Here is a 23853-nt window from a genome sequence, read left to right as displayed (position 1 = left end):
GTTCACACCCAAAAACCATGCAACAGTTACCACGCCCCTTCCCTCCCAAAAGAATCTCATTTTAGAATTTTGTGCTGCCCCTTGACTACATGTAGCAGCCCATGCCTGTCCTTGGCTACATGTTTGACAAGCCTATTGTTGCTAACCATTTCAGTCAGTGGAAGGGATGAGGCGTGAGTGGATTAGGCCGGGGTAGGGGAGAGTGGTCTGCAAAGACATTTGAAGCTATTAAAAATTACGCACCATGGAGCTGGAAGGATGGCTTAGCAGTTAAGAATGCTAACCACATGTGCAGAGGACCCAGGTTGGGTTCCTAACACCCGTGTGGTAGCTGACAACATCAGTAGCTCTGATCCAGTAACTAGTCCCAGAGGATCTGACACCCTCTCTCTGACCTCCGTGGGCACCAGGTATACATACACACATGCAAGCAAAATGTGTGTGTGTGTATATTTGCACATATATATATTTGCACATACATATTTGCACAATCATGACTGGGAATAGCTCAACTGGCAGAATACTTACATAGCATACAGGAAGAATATGATGGCACCAGTCTATAATCCCAATACTTGAGAGGTAGAAGCAAGAAGATCAGAAGTTCAAGGTCATCCCTAGCTATACAGTGAGTTTGAGGCTAGCCTGGCCTACATAAGACCCTGTCTCAAAAACAGAAATTATACAGTCAATCAGACCTGTTGACATACAACTATAACATCCACACTGGGAAGTATCAGGAAGGAGAATCAAAGTCTGGGCTATAGCAAGACCCTATGCCAAAAGAAACAGATGACGGTATGAGGCTCAGTGCTACAGTTTCCTCTTGCATACACAAGGCCCCAGCAACACACACACTTTACAAGGCTCAGCAATTGAAGTGTGTCTTCGGTCAGCCTAAAGTGGCTAGAAGGAAGGTGAGGGCTGGTGAGATGATTGAGTGATGAAGGCTAGAGCCACCATAGAGCCACCAAGCCTGATGACCTGGACCTACATGGTAGGAGGAGACTGGAGCAGACCCTGGAAAATTGTCCTTTGCCCTTCACATGTACCCTGCAGCATGAACAGTTCACACACACACAGATACACACACACTCATACTAAAAGGTAAGAAGAACCATAAAATAGAGCACTCAGGATGTGCCAGGTGCTAAAACAAATTATCTGTCTGTCAGGTGGATGTGCTGGAGTCTCAGTTCTCACAGCTTCTTCATCAGATCAATTCTACGCGGGACTTTGAGAGCATCCGATTGGCACACGATCACTTCCTAAGCAATCTTTTGGCACAGTCCTTTATTTTGCTGAAACCTGTAAGTAAGAGTGGTCGGTTTCCGGAGAGTACTTCTAATATATTCCTTCAGGCTCTTGGAATTGACAAAATATGAAACTTACTAAGTCCTTGTTCAATTCCATTTTTACAAAATAAAGAGGCAGCATTAAAAGGGAACTGAAATGTTGTACCATAGGGTGTGGTGAACTAGGTATAGGTGTAGATAAAGAACTAGGTATTTTACCCCCCAGAAGAAATGAGTTACAGAAATCTTTCTGACTCTACAGCACCAGGATCAACCAATAATTTGAAAGTTTTCTTCATAGGCACATAGCGTCTTGTCATTCTGAGTGTGTGTCCCATCTGCAAGTACACACATTTAGCACTTTTGTGGAAGCTCTCCTCAACTCTGACTACATACCGGAGTCATCTGTGACCTTGTGACGATCTAAGGCCAAAGGACATCTAAGTCAAACATGTAGATTGGGGTCCAGGCATAAGTAATTTTTAAAGCATACAGCTGGTTCCAATCAAGATGAAAAGTGAGAACTGAAATAATCCCTATATAGTGTTTATACTTGAATGTCTGCGGTGAACAAGTTGTACTGCTCAGGGCGCCAACCATAAATGGTATAGGCTTCTTTTTGCTCTGGTATTTGGGGCTGTTACTTGCCAAATAAGGGAAGAATAACTAAAGTAGTCAGTATCTCAAAGGGTTCTGTGAGCTAAAAAAAAAAAAAAAAAAAAAAAAAAAAAAAAAAAAAACCACAGCAGTGATAGGCACTGTTCTTACATGGCACGGGTGTATGTATCCCAGAGGAAAAGCAGAACGTCAGAACAGGTCATCATAATGAAGTCTTTATTGAGTGCTTACTATATGCAAGGCACTGGGGATACAAAGAGGTATAAGTCATGGCTCTGCCCTTAAGGAGCTCACAATCTAGTTGGAAAAACAAGATGTACATACAAAAGTCAGCAACAGCATACGTGACCTGGACAACTGCCAGTAAACAACACGGATACTACAACAGAGAAAGGCGGAGTTCGCTAAAGGCTGCAGTGGGGAAGGACCATTTCACAGAATGGGGCTTGACTGGTACTAAAGAGAAAAGAAATCCCAGGGAACAGTGCGTATAGCTCAAAGGCAAGAGTACACGCAGTGTGTCTGATAAAGGATGGTGAGCTAATGGCGAGTAGAGTGGAGGCTTTGTGCAGGGGGACAAAGAATGCAGCTGTCCCAGGAAGGGATGTTCATTTGCATGTTGTTTGGGAGGGCTAGACAGCCTTGAGGGTGGGTAGTGTCTGGAGTTCAGACAGGGGAGGTCAGTTGTTAGACTATTTTCCCAAACCTTGCATTTTCAGAAGTTTCTTCATTTCCTAACACCAACTCTATTTTTGGGTAGGTGTTTCACTGCCTGAATGAAATCCTAGATCTCTGTCACAGTTTTTGTTCACTGGTCAGTCAGAACCTGGGTCCACTGGATGAACGGGGAGCTGCCCAGCTGAGCATTCTTGTGAAGGTGAGTCTGCCTGGCCACTGGATACATGCTCCTACCCCCACCCCGTTGAGCAAACAGCCTTTGCTCTGGGCCAACAAAGCGTATCCCAGAACAGACAAAGAAATGACAAGATAAAAAGATAAAAGTGTTGCTATCAGTGGATACTGAAGATGATTAATGTACTGCCTCACAGTGTTCAGAAATAGTTCAGCCCTGAATAGTTTCAGCCCACCAAGTATGCATTCGCTTTGTGCTCATTTTCTCACATCCCACTTCCTTCCCTGAACCAGCCTCCCATCTCACTTGTAATTATAATCTGAGACTATATTTATCTCCTGTAACAAAGCAAGCTCAGTGCAATCCCAGTATGTGATAGAATATATTAATCTGAAATGAGCTTCAAATTCTTATTAATGAGAAAGTACTTTCATGGAAGTCATGCATTTCACGGACATGGTATTAAGAAGTCAGAGTCGTTTTAGGTAGGAGCTGACAGAAATGGGAATGTGGTCCTGAGAGGACCCCAGGCCCTAGCCCTCTGCATGGGTAGTGACAGCTTGGGTCTCAACAGGGCTTCAGTCGCCAGTCTTCACTCCTCTTCAAGATTCTTTCCAGTGTTCGGAATCACCAGATCAACTCAGATTTGGCTCAGTTACTGCTCCGGCTAGATTATAACAAGTATTATACCCAGGCTGGTGGAACTCTGGGCAGGTAAGAATAATCCTTGGGGAACTCATTAGATTTGGGGGAGGAAGTTAATGAGCTGTAAAAGTCCAAAATGGAACTTTAACCTTCATCTACAAACGTCCTCATTTTATAAGCAAGGCTCAGAGATACAGGAAGGGGGGGGGGAGTTATTTCATAATTTTTCTGGAGATTATGTAAAAATCAGCGTGGTGAAGTCTGTTAGATTATGTATGTTCTAAGGGGCAGTGTGGCCTGCACCAGGCTTCCCTGGCCACTGCCTCTTGTAACATCTTCAGATCTAGCGGCTCTCAGCGGTGTCACTCTTTCTAGTTTTAGCAAAAGCCAAACATCTTTTGGAATACCAAGGTGACACCAGCTGTACCTCAGATGGCCATGCTTCTTGGGAAAGCACAGCATTTATGAAACTTTTTTTTCCTTTTTATAGTTTTGGGATGTGAAAACTGGTTCTTAAAATGAAGTAACCACCAGTCCTACCACACTCTGATGTCTGTAATAAGCCTCCCCAGGCATCACAAGATGCCTGCAGACTGGTGAAAGGATGCTACCTTTTCTTCTAGAAGCAGTCCAGAGGTGTAAGTCCTCCCTACCATTCCTGTAGGGGAACTGGGGCCAGCTATCTCTCGACCACTCAAAGGCTTTGTTCCTTTACACTAAGACATCTGTTGGGTGGGTCCATTTGTGCAACAGCTGTGTATTGAGCATTTACTATGTACCTATGGACTCTTCAAGGTGTGGAAGATACCACAGAGAATAATGGGAACCAATAAAATATGTTTAGGATTGGTTCACATGTAAAAAGAATCATTCTTATGAAAAGGTCAGCATCTAGATGTTACCATCAAATTAGAAAAGACTTAAGACAGGCTGTGGACTTTCCCTCCTCTGTACCACGTAATTTATATATACAGATTGTCTTTATCAGAAATTTAAGATTCCCCCCTTTAAGGATATTCAAAACCTGACCTCAAGAATTCAGCCAGTAGATTCTCTAATTCTTTCAGACTGGTAAAAGGGGTAGTTCTAGCTAAAGATGACAGTGGTCAAATTGTTCAGACAGCGATCAAATTGTTCAGATGTTAGACAGTGAAAATTGCAAACTTCTCCCTATGCTCAGATAGTGAAGTCACTAATGTTCCTATCAGCATAAACAAAGGAAATACTCCATTAACATACCTGCCCTCCACAATGGACAAGAGTGCAGTCTTCGGGCCTGTTTGTAGTCCCTGAATGTTCTCTTTACCACCCACTGTGAAAGCCTGTACTTGTCAACTACAGAGGATCCCTTCCATTGTTACCTCTAGAAGCAAAGCATGGCAGACAATGGCCTACTGCTTGTTTTTTATAAATAAAGTATTATTCAAACAATCACACATACTCATTTACCTAATGTCTATGATTGATTTCATTTCACAGCAAAAGACAAGAAATTGTGACAGACGAAATGACTGTAAAGCCTAAAGTATTTACTGTTTGGCTCTTTATAGAGAACATAAAGACTAGTAAGTTAGCCTTGATTTAGAGAGTGACAGGTTGTTTGTTAATGGGGACAATGTTGAGTGCCAGGAAGGAATAGCTTCCAGCAGTTGTGACAGTTAACGCTTGCTTTACAGAAAATTGTCCCGTCAAGTTCATAGTCACTGTCCATTCATACCAGTTGGTCATCTTCCCTTTGAGCTCTGAGTACCACAGATCAGCTGTTAATAAGTTCAGGTCTTAATACCCAGAGCTGTCCTCAGCCCCATTCAACTTTGGCACTACTGTTTATCTAGGCCCTCTTGTACTCTAAGCATAACATTTTAGATAGCCTGGGATAACCTTGTGACTTTGACAGTGGTGCCATAGGATAAATTTCATTCCTACATTTTTATCTTACTTTGTTTGCTGTACTGCTAAAGTGATAAGAGAAGATCCTATAGTACCATGTTCTGAGATTAAGCTCAAAGAAACAGATGAAGAAATCTCAAGTTACTACAACCAAAGAGAGTCAACATTTATTTTATCATAAAAGTTCAGCAAATAAAACTATGTACAAGATTCATGCAAAGAATACAATTCCACACAAGACACACTTAAAACCTGATTAAAACACAATCTCCACAATAGCAGGGATAAAACCAGTAAGACCAAATATCTTTAGTGAGAAACATAATCATGTTTATATTTTGGATGCTGTTTGAATCCAATTCTCTCCCCAACAATGAGGCACTGGATCACCCACTCTTGTGACACCACAGGCAGCTGCAAGGCTTCAGCACACTTGAGCACCGAGGCTGGGCATGAGGGGTCTGTCACCACCACATCAAATACCCCTAAAGCAATGTCTGCAAAAAGTAGGGGGAAGTGAATGGGGAAAGAACACTCAGTTTAACTCTTATTAAAAGAAGAGGTGCCTTCTAGCCAGTATTCCTACTCTGCCAACCAAAGCCCTCTTACAGATACTGTATATTCATATCCTAAAATAAAAGTTGTCATCACCACTTGCTAACCTTGTAGACCTAAGAAACAGAAATGCCACTGGAGACTATACAAGCAGGAACAGCTTTGTCCTTCTCTTACACTAACCCATCCTTTTTGAAGATGGGACTTCTCTTAAAAATAAGGACTCAGACTTGGACCACACAGGCTAACAGCTGTGAGTCTATGGACATCCCTGGAATGACAGCGAACACACACTTTCCAGGTACCTTTGTTATGGGCACTTGAATGGTGCTGCTTCACGGAGGCTGCCCCTCCAGTCATGAGGATCTCAGACCAGAGCTCCAGGAAATTCTGTTGTTGATCTGACACCAAGAGTACCTTCAGATTCTGGAAAGGGTTTTCGCGGGGTTGCCTATGAAGGAGTTGGAGATGCAGTGTTTGGGAACTGTAAAGAACCTTAGTATGACCCATTATAACTAACGATTAGCTCATCTGCAAAGGCACTCCTGCACATCTGAATGCTTTCCTAACTAGGTCATGTAGTGGAATAAGTCCTGCCTCTCTGATGAGGTATGCACTCTGGGATCCTAGACTTAAGCCAATCAAGTTATGCTCCTGAGCTCCCTCCCGTTTAAGTTTAATGATTGAAACTTAATCCTAATCTCAGTGCTTCCACTAATAGGGGATACTGGACCTAATCTTCCCACATCTTCAAAAGGTTCCCAGCCAATGTAGAATGAGATGCTAGCAATAAATCATTTCAAATGTCTATAGACATTCCAGTTTATAGTAACACTGTTTTCCCAACTAGACTACTAGACTTTCCTTAAAAGCTATTCTTCCTATTGTCTCGGCTTTAGACAGGCTCCCAAACACTCACCAATCCAGAATTCTCTGCTCCTCAAGGCTATACCCAGCAGGCAGCAGATAATTACGGTAGTTTTGGAGCTGGTTGGCATGGCAACTGTCATGGACCCAGACATGAGACACACAAGGAATTCCACTGGCAAGGCACAGGAAGTACTTCCGGGTTCGACAATGCTGATCCGCAATTAGGAGACACTGGTAGGCTGTGTTACACTGAAAGAAAAGGAGCCAAGCTGACAGGTCTGGTGGTGTCTAGGGAAACTTTTCCTGACTGCACCTGATATATACCCTCGAGAGCCAATATGAAAAATTCTAGTTGGTATCAAAAATACCATCTAATCTGTGTTCATACCTAAGGCTGTGTTGTTCACTGAGAAGCCCAAACTGCTTTCTGAAACATTTACCCTAGCACACCTACGGCTTTTGGAAGACCTAAATCTCAAGGGTCAACCATACCAGGTACCCACCCAACCTTCCAGGCTAGAGAATCGGCAAAACCAAAGCTCTATTGCTCTCTCAGTACCACTACCACCTAACCCCAGGTTCTAGCTTCTCTTCTTGTGCAATGAAAATGCTGGGATGAGGTGGCAGAATGGCACAGCACTCTGAAATTCAGCCAACTTCTCAACCCCCCTTGGCCCTTTTCTCAATACAGAAAGTGGGTAGCCAGAAAAAACTGCCTCACCTGGGCTTCATTGAAGTCTTCAAGGATATACCCAGCTCCTGCTCGAAGCTGGCATTCTGTATACTGCTTGTTGAAAGGAGGAATTTCTAAAAATTCTATATGTACATAGAAAAAAAAACCAAATTATTTTTAATAATAATGGTTGGTTTCCTAGGTGCTACTGTAATGCCTATTTGTAACTGCTGCTTCCTTTTCTATTCTGCAGTTATCTATAAGGGCTTAGACAGACACATAGATTTATTAATTTGAGGGACTAAACAACCTCCACATCTCCTGTTATTCAGTCAGCTTTCTGAGCTATACAGCACCAAGCAACACACACTTATATGGAACTGCTATGTAAAGTCTGGTTTCAAGGGCTAGGTTGTTATAGCAACACTGGAAAAACAAGAAGGCTGCAAACCATCTTTAACATAATGTCAGGCAGCTGCAGAGACTCCTAACACTGAGATCAGGCTAGGTCACTGAGTGCATACTTTTCCCTCCACAGTACTTATCTGAATTCTGTGTGACACATACTACATCTGCTCTCATAGCCCAGCTGCCCATCACCAGAGCATCTCTACTCAGATTTTTTCATATGCAGCTTCCAAACCATAGAAATCTTAAATGTAGCTCCCTGGTCTCTTCCCATGCCCTGTACCGTATGTTTCTGAGGCTAGAACTGGTGCGTAGTTAGGAATAATTAGAGTCATACATCTTCAGTTGTACCATTTTATATCAATCATATTCCTTCATTTTGATTCCTTTCTTGCAAGACTCGACATTAGTTGAAACTCTATCTTTATTTTTTATTTATTTTCTTTTTTCGAGACAGGATTTCTCTGTGTAGCCTGGCTGTCCTGGAACTCACTCCTCTGTAGACCAGGCTAGCCTCAAACTCACAGAAATCCGCCTGCCTCTGCCTCCCTGATTGCTGGGATTAAAGGCGTACACCACTGCCGCCGCCTCCGCCAGCCTAACTCTAACTTATAAACAATGTTCCATCTAGTTCTTAGCTTGGACAGACATCTGGAGATTTGTCACTCACTCTATTTGATCTATACATTGTCTCCTACACCACACGAGTGTCAGACCTGAGATACATGTTACCCCACCAGACTACAGACTCCACATAGACACAGAGTAAGAGATGCCACATAAATGAAATAATTATTTTAACGTTAATGAGAGGTCCAAGAATTGAAAGGGCCTAGAAGCTAATTTCCTAGGGCACTGGGGACACCACAATCCCTTCTATTCAGAATAAAACTCATCGTCCACATGGGTTTTCTTAAGTAGGTGCTAGAGCGTAGATGGAAAAGGTGGCAAGCCATCAGAAACATGGTTGATTTGGATGGGTCTAGGAAGGTAAAGCCAGCACTGTGTTCTAATCCCATCTGCCATTATTGTTAAAAAAAAAAAAGCAATTTAACCTTGATAGATTTTTATCTTTCATTTTATATAAGAAGAACGAGACTCCCTAGGCCAGGAAGATGACTCAGCAGGCAAAGGCACCACCAGGCCTGGAAATTTGAGTTTGACTCCCTGGGACCCATTAAGGTAGGAGGAGAGAGAACTGATTCTTCCAAGTTCCCCTGTGATTCCCACACGTGTACATATACAAACATACCCATGTATAAATCTATAAGTATATATCTGAGTGTGTACCTATATCTATGTAGTATATAAATTAACAACAACAAAAATCTGTCTCCCAGTTGCTTACCAAGACTTATCTTGAGAACCAATCACTGAGAATTTTGTGAAAATCTACAGATCAGAAGTAGGGCACAAGTTAATTTTACTTAGTTGACCAGAATCATGGTAAACACTGGCCCACTCCCCTGCCTTAAGAAAAAGAACACTGCCTCACAAAGGAAATGGAAAGACAGTGCATGGATCAGACCCCTGGGAACTTACCCTCTTCTTCTTCGCTGCTTCCTGTAGGCCCATCTAGTAGTTTAGAGCGGCTGGTCAGCTTGTCACTAGTTGTGGCCATGGTGAGGAGAAAGGCATAGCCAAGGAACAAGGTCTTGTTGAGGGGCAGAGGCCCTCTCGGCTCTTCCGGAACAGGAGGCTCACCTGTGGTGTCTGCACTCTCACAGGGGCTCACAGACTCTCCGGCCCCCACGGTGCCTAGGAAGGACAAAGCACAGTTACTAAAATGATACACAGACCACTGCCTGGACAAAGGCCCAGCACTGAGGATGACTTCATAAGCCATGTCCTAATGAGCTTGTCTATGCTATGACCCAAAGACCATTAATAAAGCCAATCATTCTAAGTGGCCAACAACCTAGGACCAAATTTACAATGAAGACAAAACAACATTTAAACCTAAAATGACCATTGCAGTGGGCAGCCGGCTGTTTTCATGTATGGAAATCAACTGGTACTATTTCTGTAACATCAAATACTTCTAAGGCCACCTGAAAGAACAGGAAAAAGTACAATATTTGGAAGCCTTCAACCCACTTTTCACTGCCCATGTCTCTGATTTCCCCAGAATATATGATGTTTTGAAGCAACCTTTAAAGGACAAACAAAACAAACTTCATTACTGCCAAGAACTGTCCCATTCCATCTTAGACTCTCACCAGAATAGTGCAGCAAGTACTGAGTGATAAAGTGTCTTTACATGGAGGTGACTCCACATCAGATACCCTTCACCAACACCTAGGAGGGGAAGTGAGCCACCATTCTAGAACACCCATGCTAAGACGTGCCCCAGTTAAGTCCTCCAGAAGGAAACGATACCTACTGAAGAAGCCCAATCAGGTTCACTAGGAGGCTAAGATGACAACGGGTCATGCATGCCTCCCTGAAATAAAACCAACATCAAAAACAGTCTCAGAGGCAGGGATGCTATGTCTATGACACTAGATTTTAGGATCAAGCCTGCCTAGGTTTGAGATCTGGCTTATTCTGTCACATTGAGAAAGTTACCAACTTTTCTTAAAATTCCCAAAAATAGGAAAATGAATTCTAAGGGATTATATGGGAATATGAATGAAGCACTTGGGCCCCATGCCTCACCCAGTAAATATTTAATAAAGGTTAGCTTTTACTGTCTTTAAATACCTGAAATATACAGCAGTGGTATTGGGTGGGTAAGCAGATAACACAACTCAAAGGGGTAAAAAAAAAATCTGGTGCTAGGGCAAGGGATCATGGAAATCAATGTGCCATCCTGAGAAAGCCCTACCCAACAATGCAGGACTTTACCTCTACCTACAGAAGCCACGACAGCCAGGTCTACGTCATGGCAGACAATGAACAAATGGCTGAATTTTCTTCATACTGAAAGGGAGTGACTTAGAAGGGGTGGGCGGAGGAGAGTGGAGATTCAGGCTGAAGTACCTGAGACAGCCTGAGCACAAGATAGTGGAAGACGGCACAGACAGGGCAAGGTCTAAGGACAAAAGGAATTCTACCCATTTTGAGTCTGCTTAAACTACCATACTTATATTCCCCCAAAGAGCCCACACAGAAATGTTTGTGATCAAGTTTTGTCCTCCTGTCTACACTGCTGGGCTCTGAACAGAAGATAAAGAATGTAGCTTTTATCAGGATCACCTGTAGGCTTGTGGATGCCAGTCTGATCATCATAGAACATCCATGTACTGTGCTCCCATCTTACCAGGTTTCACGGTGGCAGACTTGCGACCTCGCTTAGCAGGGGACCGTTCCTCTTCAGAAGTGATGAGTTTCCTTTTGCCTGACGGAGCTCCCGTGGAAGCACGGGGACTCTCTGTGGTTTTACGGGTGGGCGTTGTGCTGCTGCTGCTGGAGGCAGTGGGGGTGGCTGGAGAGCTTATGTTACTGCGCCGTTTCCGCTTTCCTTCCACCAAATTGTCTGATGAGTAAGCCAAAGGTTGGTAAGAACCCATAGCACTGTGCTCTTTGCCACCTCCCACGGTCAGGAAGCCTCTTTTATGTTCCAATCCCTGCCATAAGTAAGATATGTCTGCTCCCCTGTAGAACTAGGAAGGCCAGAAAAGCCCTAGAGACTTCTCATCTGGCACTTGGAAGGAAACAAGTGCAGCAATAGTTCTAGAAAACGACAACCATCATCATCCAGTAAACCACAAGATAGGCCAGGCAACCGTTCCTGACTACTCTAGAAACTGTTCTCCCTTCTCTAAGTCAAGTATGGCCCCGCTGGCAGCTGTTCAGGAGGGTCTTACCTAAGCTGATATCTGCTGCCTTCGTGAGGGGTGTGACGGCTTCATATGGGCCAAGCCCATATTGCTCTCTTAGTCTGTTTCCTTGCTCCAAGGACAGGATGACTGCCATTCGCTTATACCACTTCCTTTGGCCTTCTTTTTCAATGCTGTAGTACAGCTCCCCAGACTCCTTCCTGTGTCCTTTGACCACTCCTGGGGATGACATAAAAGATACCATAATTGTAGACTGCTTAGCACCCTCTCAAAAGGGCTCTACAAAAGCAGATCTGAGGTAGGGGACGCAGAGAGCCAACAACAGTGGACTAAACCAGGCTTTTACGGAGTCTTAGCTGGTCATCCCAGATGGTTTACAACACTTGGTAGCTACTACACAGGATTGGACAAGGTTTTCTGAGAGAAAGCAGCCTTGAGTTACATACTAAAGATTTCCAGTGCTGGACTTGGAACCCCTGAAGTGAATGGCATGGTTTCTTAACAATCTTGTAAGCTTCCCATTGTGGTTTCTTTGCAGAATGAATTATAGTCCTAAATTACAGGTGAAAAATGACAGTTCTGAGAGACCATATGTACAGGCTCGACTATTGTGCAACAGCCAGGACAGAGAGAGCAAAGAAAGGAGAAAATAAACTGTGCCCCTGTCTGTCCTCCCTGCTCCTGCACTGATTCACAACTGTGCATGGCTGTTAGGAGCAGGGTACAGGGCATACAAGGAAACGGAGTTAGAACTCAACTAACCTGAGCTTAGGACTAGGTCTGTTATATGATAACTGGGCAAGAGCTATTTCCAATTCTATTAAAAAACAAACAAAACACTCCTTCCTCTCCATCAACTAATAAACAACATATATTATCTCACACACAACATAAAAATGGCGCATTACTCCTGATACTTTTCATCCATGAACAGAAAGATGCACTTTACTCTCCGTTAGCTTGTCTTGCATAAAGGGCTAAGGAATCTAGCTTCCTACCAGGGAAAAGCAGGGAAGAGGAGCAGGTCCTAGTTCTACTGTGCCACAGAATCACTTCCTATACTCGTCTCCTAGGTTAAATCTATCACCAAACCAAATCAGCAAGACCACCTAAAACTAGCAAAAGCTCAAGGCCAAAAAGACTGAGGAAGAGCTCCTGCAGCTGGGAGCTGTGTGGTGTAACGCTGGGGATAGACAGACAGCCTCCATGAGTGGGGTGCCGAGTCCCCATTCCTAACGTACAAAACGACCTTGAAAGGGCCACATGTGATGTGAGCCTCTACGATGGCTTGATACTCAAAGCCAGATGCAGATTATACATATGGATATAACTATGAGCTACCGGTCGTGCACTACTCCTAACTGCCACACAACTTGGTGTTATCTAGTGTTAAAGGGAAAGTGGTTCCACAAACTGAAACAAGGGGGCCTGGAGATTTGACCAGAAAAGCATGGTTTTTCATTCTATCCAAACTCATGGTCAGCACAATATCCAGAAAGGATCTTTCTAAATAACAGTCAACACAATAGGAATCCTTAAAATTAGTTAAGGAAGGACTATATTCTCAGAATTAAAAGCACACACAAACCCCTAACCATTACCAACACTGGCTACTAAAAGAGAAAGGCAGTGACATAAGGCCATCCTCGTAACAGACACAGGATGCTGAGCTACATCTTCCTGCTGACCTATCGCAGTGCAGTGACAGTCTCCAGCCACATTCTCACCAATGCTGCAGTGAACTGAAAGCCAGAGCGAAAGAAGACAGAGCACTGACAGGGGAAACACTAATGCTGGCGGGCGTCACTAGTGATGGGGTGTGACGTCACATACTTTCCTCTGCCCCACAGGTGATAGGAGGGGCACTTCACCTCTATGACGTTCCTTACAGTAAAATAAAAACAAAATCGGAACTCCAGTCTAATGAGAAAACATAAGATCTGATTTGAGAGACACTATAAAATACCTATTATTCCTCAAAACTGTTAAGGTCATGAAAAAACAAAAGACAGAAATTGCCACAAACCAGAGGAGACCAAACAAAACATGATGACTAAATGTAATGTGGTGTCCTCGACTGGATCCTGAAACAGAAAAAGGACATTATAGAAAAGATGGTAGAATCTAAATAAAGTCTGGAGTTTAGTTAACGGTAAGGAATCGAGACTGCTTAGTTCTGACAAACATGGACTAATTTTGAATACTTCAGGAAGGGGCTGGAGAGATGGCTCAGTGGTTAAGAGCATTGCCTCGTCTTCCAAAGGTCCTGAGTTCAATTCCCAAAAACCACATGGTGACTCACAACCATCTGTAATGAGGTCTGGTGCCCTCTTCTGGCCTGTGGGCATACACGCAGACAGAATATTGTATACATAATAAATAAATAATTTTTTTAAAAAAAAGAATACTTCAGGAAGGGAACACTGGGTGAGGAGGACACAGGAATCCTCCTTCCTAACATCATTCTGTACTTGGGAAATTTTTCTTTCATTCTATAATTATCCCAAAATATTTACTGAAAACCAAGCTACGCACAAAAAAAGTCAATGGCAAAAGTAACCAGTGTAACAGGGTGGAATCTCTGACTTGAGAGATCGGAGAACAGTAAGGCTGGGGAGGAGTGTCTTGGAAATTGCTGACAGGATGACAATAGCAATAGGCACAGTATATCAATGGGAACTCTGCTTGCTTTATTACCTGCACTGAAATACTCATCTTCTGAGAGGGCTGTCACTTCAGTGTCCAGGGGTATGGGGTCACACAGGAGAATGTCTTTGCCCAACACATCACATTCATACCCATCATCAAAGAGCAGCTTGTACTTCCCAGCTCCAACATCTCGTGTGATTTTCCCAGAGTAAAAGTAGCCATTGGATGACCACTTGGCCACAACACGGAGCCCCACAAAGCTGTTTCCTGGAGATGAGGCATCCAAGCCATCAGAAGAAGCAGTAGCAGCCTGAAAAGGAATCTCTGGAGAATCACTCCGCCTCGAAGCACCAGAACCTGCATCCATCCGTTTGGCAGAGTCTGGCACACGGGGCATAATTCGGGTGAAGGACTTGTCATCGGGTGACATGTTAGGTGAAATGTCTTCTATGCCCAAAGGACCAGACACAACTGTTTCTCTAAAGACAGATAAGAGAAGTAAGTGAGATCAAGAAAGGACCTGATTACCAAACCCACTTTTTCCCTATAGTATGGTCTCTTCAACCCATTCTTTATTAATCCTATCACAGGCATGAGCCCAATCTCAGGGACCTCACTCGGTCAGTGTGGGCCCTTCCTCTCCCTCTGGAAGCCCATATACTCTCTATTCTCCTCTTCTCTCTACTCCCCCTTATTTTCAGCACTACCCAGGTACCTGGTTCCAGTGGTCCGAGAAGGTGGGCGGCCCCTTCGACCACGCCCACGAGGCGTGACTGGAGCCTTCCCTCCCTGTCTGATGCCAAGGCCTGCATCACCATCTTCCTCACACACTGGTGCCCCTGTCTGACTGATCCCTTTTCTAGGACTAGAGAATGAACACAGGTTAGTTTGACAGCAGCTGCTAAGGAATGCATCCTTTACCATCTCCCCAGGACCTTCCAACTGTATATGCCAGGCGACGTGTGCAACTCCTCCAGGGCAAAAGGAAGCTGGCTCACACCCATCACCACCAATCAGCAAACCTCAGCCAAGGAGCAGGGGGATGGGGTAAGAGGCCCCTTCCTGTATAAAAGTCTATTCCCTCCTGACATAGTTTCCTGCTGCTGCTAGTTAAGGTGCCATACCCATTTCTGCCCTGCCTTCTCCTCTACTGCAGGCTCTGGATATCCATAGAGCAGACCAAAAACCAAGGAGATACAGCACAATGGGGGCCCATTCCAAACATCCTATATTCCCAACCAAAATATGGATAAGTTGCAGAATATAGGAATGGCAGGAACATGTACCCAGCATTCCCAACATCCCCTAAGGGGCTTCTCTGCTCAGACGGCTCCTCTCCCAGCCGCCCCAAACAGGGAGGAAGAGGCATGGATTTATCCCATTACTTCTGCTATGATATTCAAAGGTTAGTAACCCTGCCCCTGCAGGGTCTCTCTGCAGACCCTGTATGCACCTCAGTTTTCCTGGCCCTCCTCGGGAACTGGGTAAGGCAAAATCGGCAGCTTCTGTCCCGCTGTTCTTCCCTTTGAGCGGCCCGACTCCTCGCCCTGAGCTGCCACTGCTGTGCATGGCTGAGAGACTTGTCCCACTTGATGTGTGGTGTGAGCTGGAGGCCTTGGAGGAGAAGGAGCTGATGTCTCCCAAGTCCCCAGAGGACCCTCCCGTCTGGGAAGGGGAAACTTCTGTCTCACACTCCTGACATTCCACAATTGGTTCTTCAGTCTCCTGCAGGGAAGAAACAGACGGGGAAGCTAGAAGAAGCCATACTAACACAAAGCTAAGTGATGGCTGAGAAATCCTAGAGACTGCAGGAAACCTCACTTCAGCCAGGTGTCTGTTTTGAGTCATGGCTACATAAAAATTTTCAAAGCATAGCCGGGTATGGCACACACCTTTAATCCTAGTACTGGAAAGGAGAGGCGGGGGGCTGTGAGACTAAGACCAGCTGGTCTATAGAGCAAACTTCAGGCCAGCCAGGCCTACACAGTGAGACCCTGTCTCAAAATTAATTAAGTAAATAAATAATTTTTAAAAACCTTGTCCAAAGCTACTGAACTAAACATTTAACATCCATTACATGTAGCAAAAAAAAAAAAAAAAAATTAAGAAGAAAGAAACCTTCATACGGCGTGTGAAGGTAAACAGTCTTCATTGAGCAAGCTCACAATTGTTGACTACCATAGCAAGGGTTTCAGCCCAGGGACAGAAGCCATTTCCGTCAGAGAAGAGAGCCCAGGACAGTGAGAGGAGCGGTCAGGAGCTGCTCTGGGGCACCATTGACAACAGCTCTTTATAACACCTTAACAAGTGACCAAGGAGCCAGGTGAGCGGGCACACGCCTTTAATCCCCGCAATGAGAGACAGAGACAAGGGGATCTCTGAGTTCAGTGCTAACCGGGTCTACACAGTGAGTTCCAGGACATCCAAGGCTACACAGATAGATTCTGTATCAAAAAATCAAAAAAAGGAAAAAAAAGTGACCAGGAAAATAGAAAATTATCTGCAAAAATTGACTAAAGTTAGTTTAGTGTTTGGAAAAATGAAGACAGAAAACATTATTGGAGCTGTGGGTGCAGCTTAGTGGTAAAGTCCCAAATTTCCAAACTGAGGGACTCTTGGTAGCCTGAGCATGGTAAACAGGCTCTGGCAGCCTTGCCCTTCCCCCCATCCCCTCTGCCTTGTAAAAACAGATTACATTGTGAAAGCTAGCCACTTCTTTCTCCTGAGGCTGATGACCAAGGTCCAGCTATCAAAAGCCTCCTTTGGTTGTCCTAATTAACATGCCCAATCAAAATTAAACACCTCATCCTAACATGGGGTTTCTCCTTTATTTTTCTTTATCTTTATATGTGCCTATGGGCCTGTCTTTCTCCTCTCTATTCTGGGGCAATCCTTTGTCCTGCAGGACAGATATCCCTTCCCCTTCCCTTGGTCCTTTCCCTTCTCCTTCTATCTCCTCTCTTTGTCTCTTTTCCCTGGCTTTGTCCCTCTGGGCAAATCTCCTTTGTGCTGAGAACTTGGTCTTGGGGTACCTGAGCTGATACTGGTCCCTTCACAAACAGTTCTGTGCTCCATCCAACATGGGTAGAGGGGGCACACATTCTAACGGAAGTACATGCTAAGTGTGGTGGCACACACCTTTAATTCCAGCACCAAGAAGCAGAAGCAGATGGATCTCTGTGAGTATAAAGCCAGCCTGGTCTACATGCTAAGTTCCAAAACAGCAAAAGTTATGTAATGAGAACCTGTTTCCAAAAAATTAATAATAACAAAGAATTTTCAGTACATACAAACCACAAGAACGTGAAACCGGCTTCAATTTATATGCACACTCGAGTGCTAGAGCTCAATTCGGCGGCAGCTAGTGAGACCCGGAGCATGGGAAGGAAAGGGATCTGGGTTTAAGACACAACACCCTGACAGGCACAACATAGGGAAATGGGCATATATGATCCAGAAGTTTACACAGGTAAACATTCCAACTGTGCTAACTGCGCTAACTGACACAGCATGGAGAAGGAAGGCTCCTCTCAGCCAAGTCCAGTCTCTCCACAACTACAACCACCACACACAGTTATGTAAGGTAAGCAAATAGCACACTTCTATTTCTCCCTTCTGGAAAGTTTCTCCTTTAAGAATTCATGGTTGGGGAGAGGGCAAGGAGAGATAGCAAGATGGCTCCTCAGATGCCTAACGACTGAGAACCACATGACGCAAGGAGAAAGCTGATAAAGCTGTCCTCTGATCCACACATGGGCGACTTTACACCCACACCCACAAATACACACACTACATACATGTTAAAATGAAAAGAATCCAAGGTGTAGCTCAGCTGGTAGAGTGCTCTCCTCACGCACAGGTGTCCCTACATTTGTCATTAACACAAACTAAGATGGAGACAGAAACATCCAAAGTTCAAGACCAGCTACATAGGAAGTTAAGAGGTTAGAGCCACACAAGCAAAACCTTTTCTAAAGAGAGAAACAAACCAGGTGGACAGTGGTGGCGCACACCTTTAATCCCAGCACTCAGGCAGAGGCAGGTGGATCTCTGAGTCCAAGGCCAGCCTGGTCTACAGAGGAAGTTTCAGGATAGCAAGTCAGGGATATACATACAGAAGAACCCTGTCTCAAAAAACAAAAACAGAAAAGAGGGAGGGAGGGAGGGAAGGAGGAAGGAAGGAAGGAAGGAAGGAAGGAAGGAAGGAAGGAAGGAAGGAAGGAAGGAAGGAAAGAGAGTCTTGGGGAGGTGGTAGCTCATACCTTTAATACCAGCACTGGGGAGGAAGAAGCAGGCGGATCTCTGTGAGTGTGAAGCCAGCCTGGTCTACATAGTGAGTTTCAGGACAGCCAGAGTTATGTAAAAAAGACCCCGTCTCAAAAGCAAAAAAATAAATAAAAATAAGAAAGAAAGAATTGAAGGAAAACAATGTCAGTGCCTAGTTGTAGCACGATTAATAAAAAATCCAGAGACAGAAATTGGGGTTCAACCCGAAGGTCAGAAAAGCAAAACAGCCAGCCCAGTCTCGACCTCTCTACCTCAGTCTGAAATGGTGATCCTGCCTCCAGGAATCTCAGAATGAGACTGAGCTGAGACCCGTCTCCTCCCGTTTTATATTCCTCTCTAGTGCTGGCTGCACCACTACTGCCCAGTTTCTATGGCAAACTAGTGTGGCTACTGGGATTAAAGGTGTGTGTCACCACTGCCTGTCTGTGAGGCTGATCAGTGTGGCTGTTTAACTCTGATCTTCAGGAAAGCTTCATTTATTAAAATATAAATGAACTATCACTGCACCTGGCAGCACAGGAAAGGAGTGACAGGTGGAGAAAGGGAAGAGGGAAAGGAAGAAGGGGAGAGAAAGGAAAGAAGGGTGGGCAAAGGGGGACTGGAGGAGAAGGAAACAGGTAGGCCCAGGTGTTACCTCGGTGACTTTCCTTTCCACTTCTGTCCCGTCCACGTAGTAAACATCTGTGATGACACGGGTGACAAGCGTGCGGACTTCACGGATCGTTCTCATGTGACGATGTAAGACATGGCCATGTGGAGGCTGGGGCATTTCAAATTCGTCTTCTCCCTACAACAAAAGAGGGCACAGTAAGAAGAGAACCAACAGAGCGGAAGGCAGTCACAGCTCTCAAGCTAAACTGTCAGGTGGCGCTGTTAGAGAACTCATGAACCGGACATGACTCTTATTCCATTTATTTCCAGTAAGACTGAGGCTGGAGAAGTCTGTGGCGGCCTGGCTCGATCCACAACAATAAAGCTCAGTCGTAGTATCTAACACATTATTTTTAGATTGTAATCATTTAGATTTTCTGTTGTTTCTTTGTATATTTCAGACTAATCTTCAACTATGTACCCCAAGCTGCTTTCTCCAACTCCTGATCCTCCTGCCTCAGCCTCTGATAAGTGTGTGATACCACACCCAGCTAATCCTTCTAGTTCTTATGACAACAGTGCTTTACTTATTAACCCATCAGTGAAAACCAGTTCATTAACAGAAAAAAATCGCACTGCTTTCTCCAGAGGTTAAGTACGAAACGCTTTCTTGTTTTGTTTTTTGGAGACAGGGTTTCTCTGTGTAATAGTCCTGGCTGTCCTAGAACTCACTCTGGTCTTGAATTCAGAGATCCGCCCACCTCTGCCTCTCAAGTGCTGGGATTAAAGGATCACCAATGCACAGCTAAATCCTGGTCTATAGAGTTCCAGGACAGTGAAACCCTGTGTCCAAAAAAAAAAAAAAAAAAAAAAAAAAGAAAAGAAAAGAAAAAAAGAAAACCAGAAACTCTTAATCTGTTCCCAGGAATAGATTGATTTTTTTTTTTCTTTTTTTTCTTTTTTTTTTTTTTTTTGGTTTTTCGAGACAGGGTTTCCCTGTAGTTTCTAGAGCCTGTCCTGGAACTAGCTCTTGTAGACCAGGCTGGCCTCGAACTCAGAGATCCGCCTGCCTCTGCCTCCTGAGTGCTGGGATTAAAGATGTGCACCACCACTGCCCGGCCCCAGGAATAGATTGGGGTTTTGTTACTTTGTTTAGACATGCCATTTCCCTATGCAAACAGGTTGGGCTCACTCCCAGAGACTTGCCTTTGCCTTTTCACCAATATGTACTGCCTGGTTTTAAATCAACTTTACACAAGCTAGAGTCATCTGGCAGGAAGGATCCTCAGTTAATAAAATGCCTCCATAGAGCTGGGCAGTGGTGGCGCACATCTTTAATCCCAGCACTGAGGCAAAGGCAGGCGGATCTCTGTGAGTTCAAGACCAGCCTGATCCACAAGAGCTAGTCCCAGGACAGCTATGGCTGTTACACAAAGAAATGCTATCTTGGGGGAAGGGAGGGGGAAATTCTATAAATAAGATCTGGCTCTAGGATATTTTCTTAGTAATTGATATGGGAAGGCTCAGCCCATTGTGGGTGGTGAAACCCCAGGGCTGGTGGTCTGGCTCTGTAAGAAAGGTTAAGCTAGCCGTCATGAGCAAGTCAGTGGTGAGTTGCCCAGCATGGATGCTGAGACCTGAGCTCAATCAGGTCCTCTTTAAGAGCAATAAGCAGCTCTCAACCTGCTGAGCCATCTCTCCAGCCCCTAACACCTTTCTTAGCAGAGAAACTACTTCTTAAATGCATTCTTTCATTCTGTATTACACGATAGAAAAAGCTATCAAAGGTGGTTGCTGAAATAACACCCAGAACAACCACTAGATAGGAGCTAGAGAGATGGTTCAGCAGTGAAGAGTACATACTACTCTTGAAGAGAACCGGAGTTCAGTTCCCAACACCCACACAGGGAGACTCAGAAATGCCCTAAGTCTAGTCCTCATGGATACAACATCCTTTATGGGACTCCCGTCACTTGCACTAATGTGAACATCTCTCTCTCTCTCTCTCTCTCTCTCTCTCTCTCTCCCTCTCTCTCCCTCATTCTCTCTCTCTCTCCCTCCCTCCCTCCCTCCCTCCCTCATTCTCTCTCTCTCCCTCCCTCATTCTCTCTCTCTCTCTCTCTCTCTCTCTCTCTCTCACACACACACACAGAAATTTTAAAATATAATAAATTTTAAATGGGAGTGTTGGTGCTAGAGAGACAGCTTATCAATGAGTTCTCTTGCAGAGAAGGTAGGTTTGACTCCCAGCACCCACATGGCAGCTCCAGTTCCAGAGGATCTGACATCTTATTCTGTCCTCATGGGCACCTGCACTCATACGGCATACAACACAGTAACATGCACGCGCGTACACACACACACATACACACACACACACACACACACACACACACACCCATACGATTGTTACTGGACTGAGGCCCACTGAGCATGTGGAGTCTGCGGCCAGCCCCGGAGCGCCCAGCTGTGTGCGCACCTGGCTGTGGAGGGACTCGGTGTCGTCCACAGGAGCGCTGCTCTGTTTCTCACCACTGCTCCGCTCAGTCTGCACAGTGGCATCCTGTTTCCCAGAGTTCTGGTCCATAGTACTGGTGCCCTGCTCACATACACTCTTCACAGTCTGGGTTGCTGCTGAAACAGTTTCTGGGGCACACAGGGAATGGTCCATGGTCTGGATTCCTACGTTACTCTGGGCGGGCCTTTCCAACAAGACCTTACACGGTGTTTCCTGGTGAGCACTCAGTCCTCCTAGCAGGTCTGTTTCCATAACTTCTCCTTGAGGGCTGAATGACCCCTGGGTGGCTCTCTGCTGGGAAACAGGCGACGCAGAGTCCTCAGACGCAGCAGCATCCTTGACTGGCCCAGTGGGCCTCACGGGCTGTTCACTCTGCCTGAGCTTTGAGGCACCATCCAGTTTTTCTTTGTCCTCTTCTTGAACACTTGGAAAATGAAGCATTTCATTTGCCCTGAAAATGAAACAAGGACATTATGTATCATAGTCTGAATGCAGCTTATTCCTCTGAGCCAGTATGGTGGCACACATCTATAATCCCAGCACCCAGGAGGCTGAGGATCATATGACAAGTAGGAGGTCTACAATGCAATACTCTCTCAAACATAAAATGATGAAAATGAAGTAATTCCCATACATGGGATATTTAAAAAATTAAAGCTAAATTCAACTGTGTACAGTAGTTTAGAAGTGGACCTCTGGGAGGTAATTAAGATCTGACAAGGTCAGCCTGGAGAGATGGCTCAGAGACTAAGAGCACTGGCTGCTCTTCTAGAGGTCCTGAGTTCAATTCCCAGCACCCACATGGTAGTTCACAATCATCTATAAGATCTGGTGCCCTCTTCTGATGTGCCGGCGTACATGCAGGCAGAACACTGAATACATAATAAAAAAGATCTGACAAAGTCACCAGGGTAGGGCACTAATGAATGAACACTGGTGGCTTCATAAAAAGGCAGATCTGCAGGTGTGGTGGCACATGCCTTTAATCCCAGCAGTCAGGAGGCAAAAGCAGGTGGATCTCTAGGGTTTCAAGGCCACCCTGATTGACTATAGAGAATCACAGGCCAATCAGGGCTACATAGTAAGACCCTATCTTAAAAGAAAAACATACATGGCCTCTCTCTTACACCGTACGTCCTGTATTATCTTGGAAGTCCAGCACTGAGAAAGTCATCACCAGATGTAGTCCCATAATCTTTTTTTTTGAGACAGGGTTTCTCTGTGTGGTCCTGGCTGTCGTGAAATTCACTCTGTAGACCAGGCTGGCCACCTTCCTCTGCCTCCGGAGTGTTGAGATTAAAGGTGTGTGCCACCACCATCTGGCGCTTAATCTTTAAGCACAACTGTGGGTCAAAATGAACCTCCTTTCCTCATGGTTTCTCCCAGCTGTGGTCTCATCAACAACAGGAAAATGAGCCAAGTGAACTCTAAAACCGCACACAAGAAAATGAGGCTGGTAACAAGATACAAAATTCTTACAAAGCCCCAGGAAGGACATTTAATCGCTCCACTCAGGATTCAGAGGCAGGCAGATCACTGTGAGTTGCAGCCCAGCCTGTTCTACATCACAAGTTTCAAAACAGCCAGGGATATATAATGAGACTGTGTCTCAAAAATGAAAGAAAAAGAGAAAACGATCAATTCGTCCTGAAGTCTCATCTGGATTTATGAATGGTTCTAACATTCTTTACTAACTCCTATGACGATGCATGAGGTCTGCCCTCTGCTAAATTTAGAAGAAATACAATCTTCAAAGAAAGGCTGCAGGTAACAGTCTGGTCTTCCCAGGTCAAAGGTCATTTGGTGGTCACAGCACATGTTCAGTACTTCAGTGCTGGGCTCCCTATCGATACCTATATATCTATACCTGACCACTTCAGCATAACTGTAAGGGAGTGCTTAAGATATGGGCCCAGCCCTTCATTATCAGTCTTTCCATTTGGGAGCCTGTGTGTTTTTTTTTCTTTTTCTTTTTTTTTTAAATTTATCTACTAATTATGTACACAGTATTCTCCATGTATGCCTACAGGCCAGAAGAGGGCACCAGATCTCATTACAGATGGCACCATGTGGTTGCTGAGAATTGAACTCAGGACCTCTGAAAGAACAGTCAGTGCTCTTAACCTCTCTAAGCCACCACTCCAGCCCCAGTACCAGTGTATCTTAATTAGGCTTCTACTGTCGTGACAAAGACCATGACCAAAGCAACTTGGGGAGGA

At 44.7% G+C, this 23853-nt stretch overlaps 2 protein-coding genes across 8 annotated transcripts in view; one reads left to right on the top strand and one right to left on the bottom strand.

Annotated features, from left to right (window-relative positions):
* Positions 1–4847, top strand: part of Tubgcp4 (tubulin gamma complex associated protein 4) — a 37418-nt gene extending 32571 nt beyond the window's left edge. For both annotated transcript variants that reach the window (XM_038332013.1, XM_038332012.1), the window contains exons 15-18: positions 1176–1310; positions 2674–2790; positions 3341–3480; positions 3902–4847. In XM_038332013.1, the coding sequence (XP_038187941.1) occupies positions 1176–1310; positions 2674–2790; positions 3341–3480; positions 3902–3914 (405 nt within the window). In that variant the 3' untranslated portion in view covers positions 3915–4847. The remainder of the gene's footprint in view (positions 1–1175; positions 1311–2673; positions 2791–3340; positions 3481–3901) is intronic.
* Positions 2108–23853, bottom strand: part of Tp53bp1 (tumor protein p53 binding protein 1) — a 69564-nt gene continuing 47818 nt past the window's right edge. For 5 of the 6 annotated variants that reach the window (XM_038332006.2, XM_038332008.2, XM_038332007.2 and 2 more), the window contains 12 exons: positions 21596–22085; positions 19160–19312; positions 15692–15963; positions 14954–15103; positions 14287–14717; positions 11617–11808; positions 11070–11285; positions 9350–9565; positions 7448–7542; positions 6776–6975; positions 6162–6307; positions 2108–5798 (listed from right to left, as the gene is read on the bottom strand). In XM_038332006.2, coding sequence (XP_038187934.1) covers positions 5611–5798; positions 6162–6307; positions 6776–6975; positions 7448–7542; positions 9350–9565; positions 11070–11285; positions 11617–11808; positions 14287–14717; positions 14954–15103; positions 15692–15963; positions 19160–19312; positions 21596–22085 — 2749 coding nt within the window. In that variant the 3' untranslated portion in view covers positions 2108–5610. The remainder of the gene's footprint in view (positions 5799–6161; positions 6308–6775; positions 6976–7447; positions 7543–9349; positions 9566–11069; positions 11286–11616; positions 11809–14286; positions 14718–14953; positions 15104–15691; positions 15964–19159; positions 19313–21595; positions 22086–23853) is intronic. The other variant, XM_038332009.2, reaches the window with a different exon arrangement.

The sequence above is a fragment of the Arvicola amphibius genome, chromosome 5 (assembly GCF_903992535.2).
Source record: "Arvicola amphibius chromosome 5, mArvAmp1.2, whole genome shotgun sequence".
In the NCBI taxonomy this organism is placed as follows: Eukaryota; Metazoa; Chordata; class Mammalia; order Rodentia; family Cricetidae; genus Arvicola; species Arvicola amphibius.
Note: the sequence above shows the minus strand (reverse complement) of the source record. Positions and strands in the feature narration are given on the sequence as shown.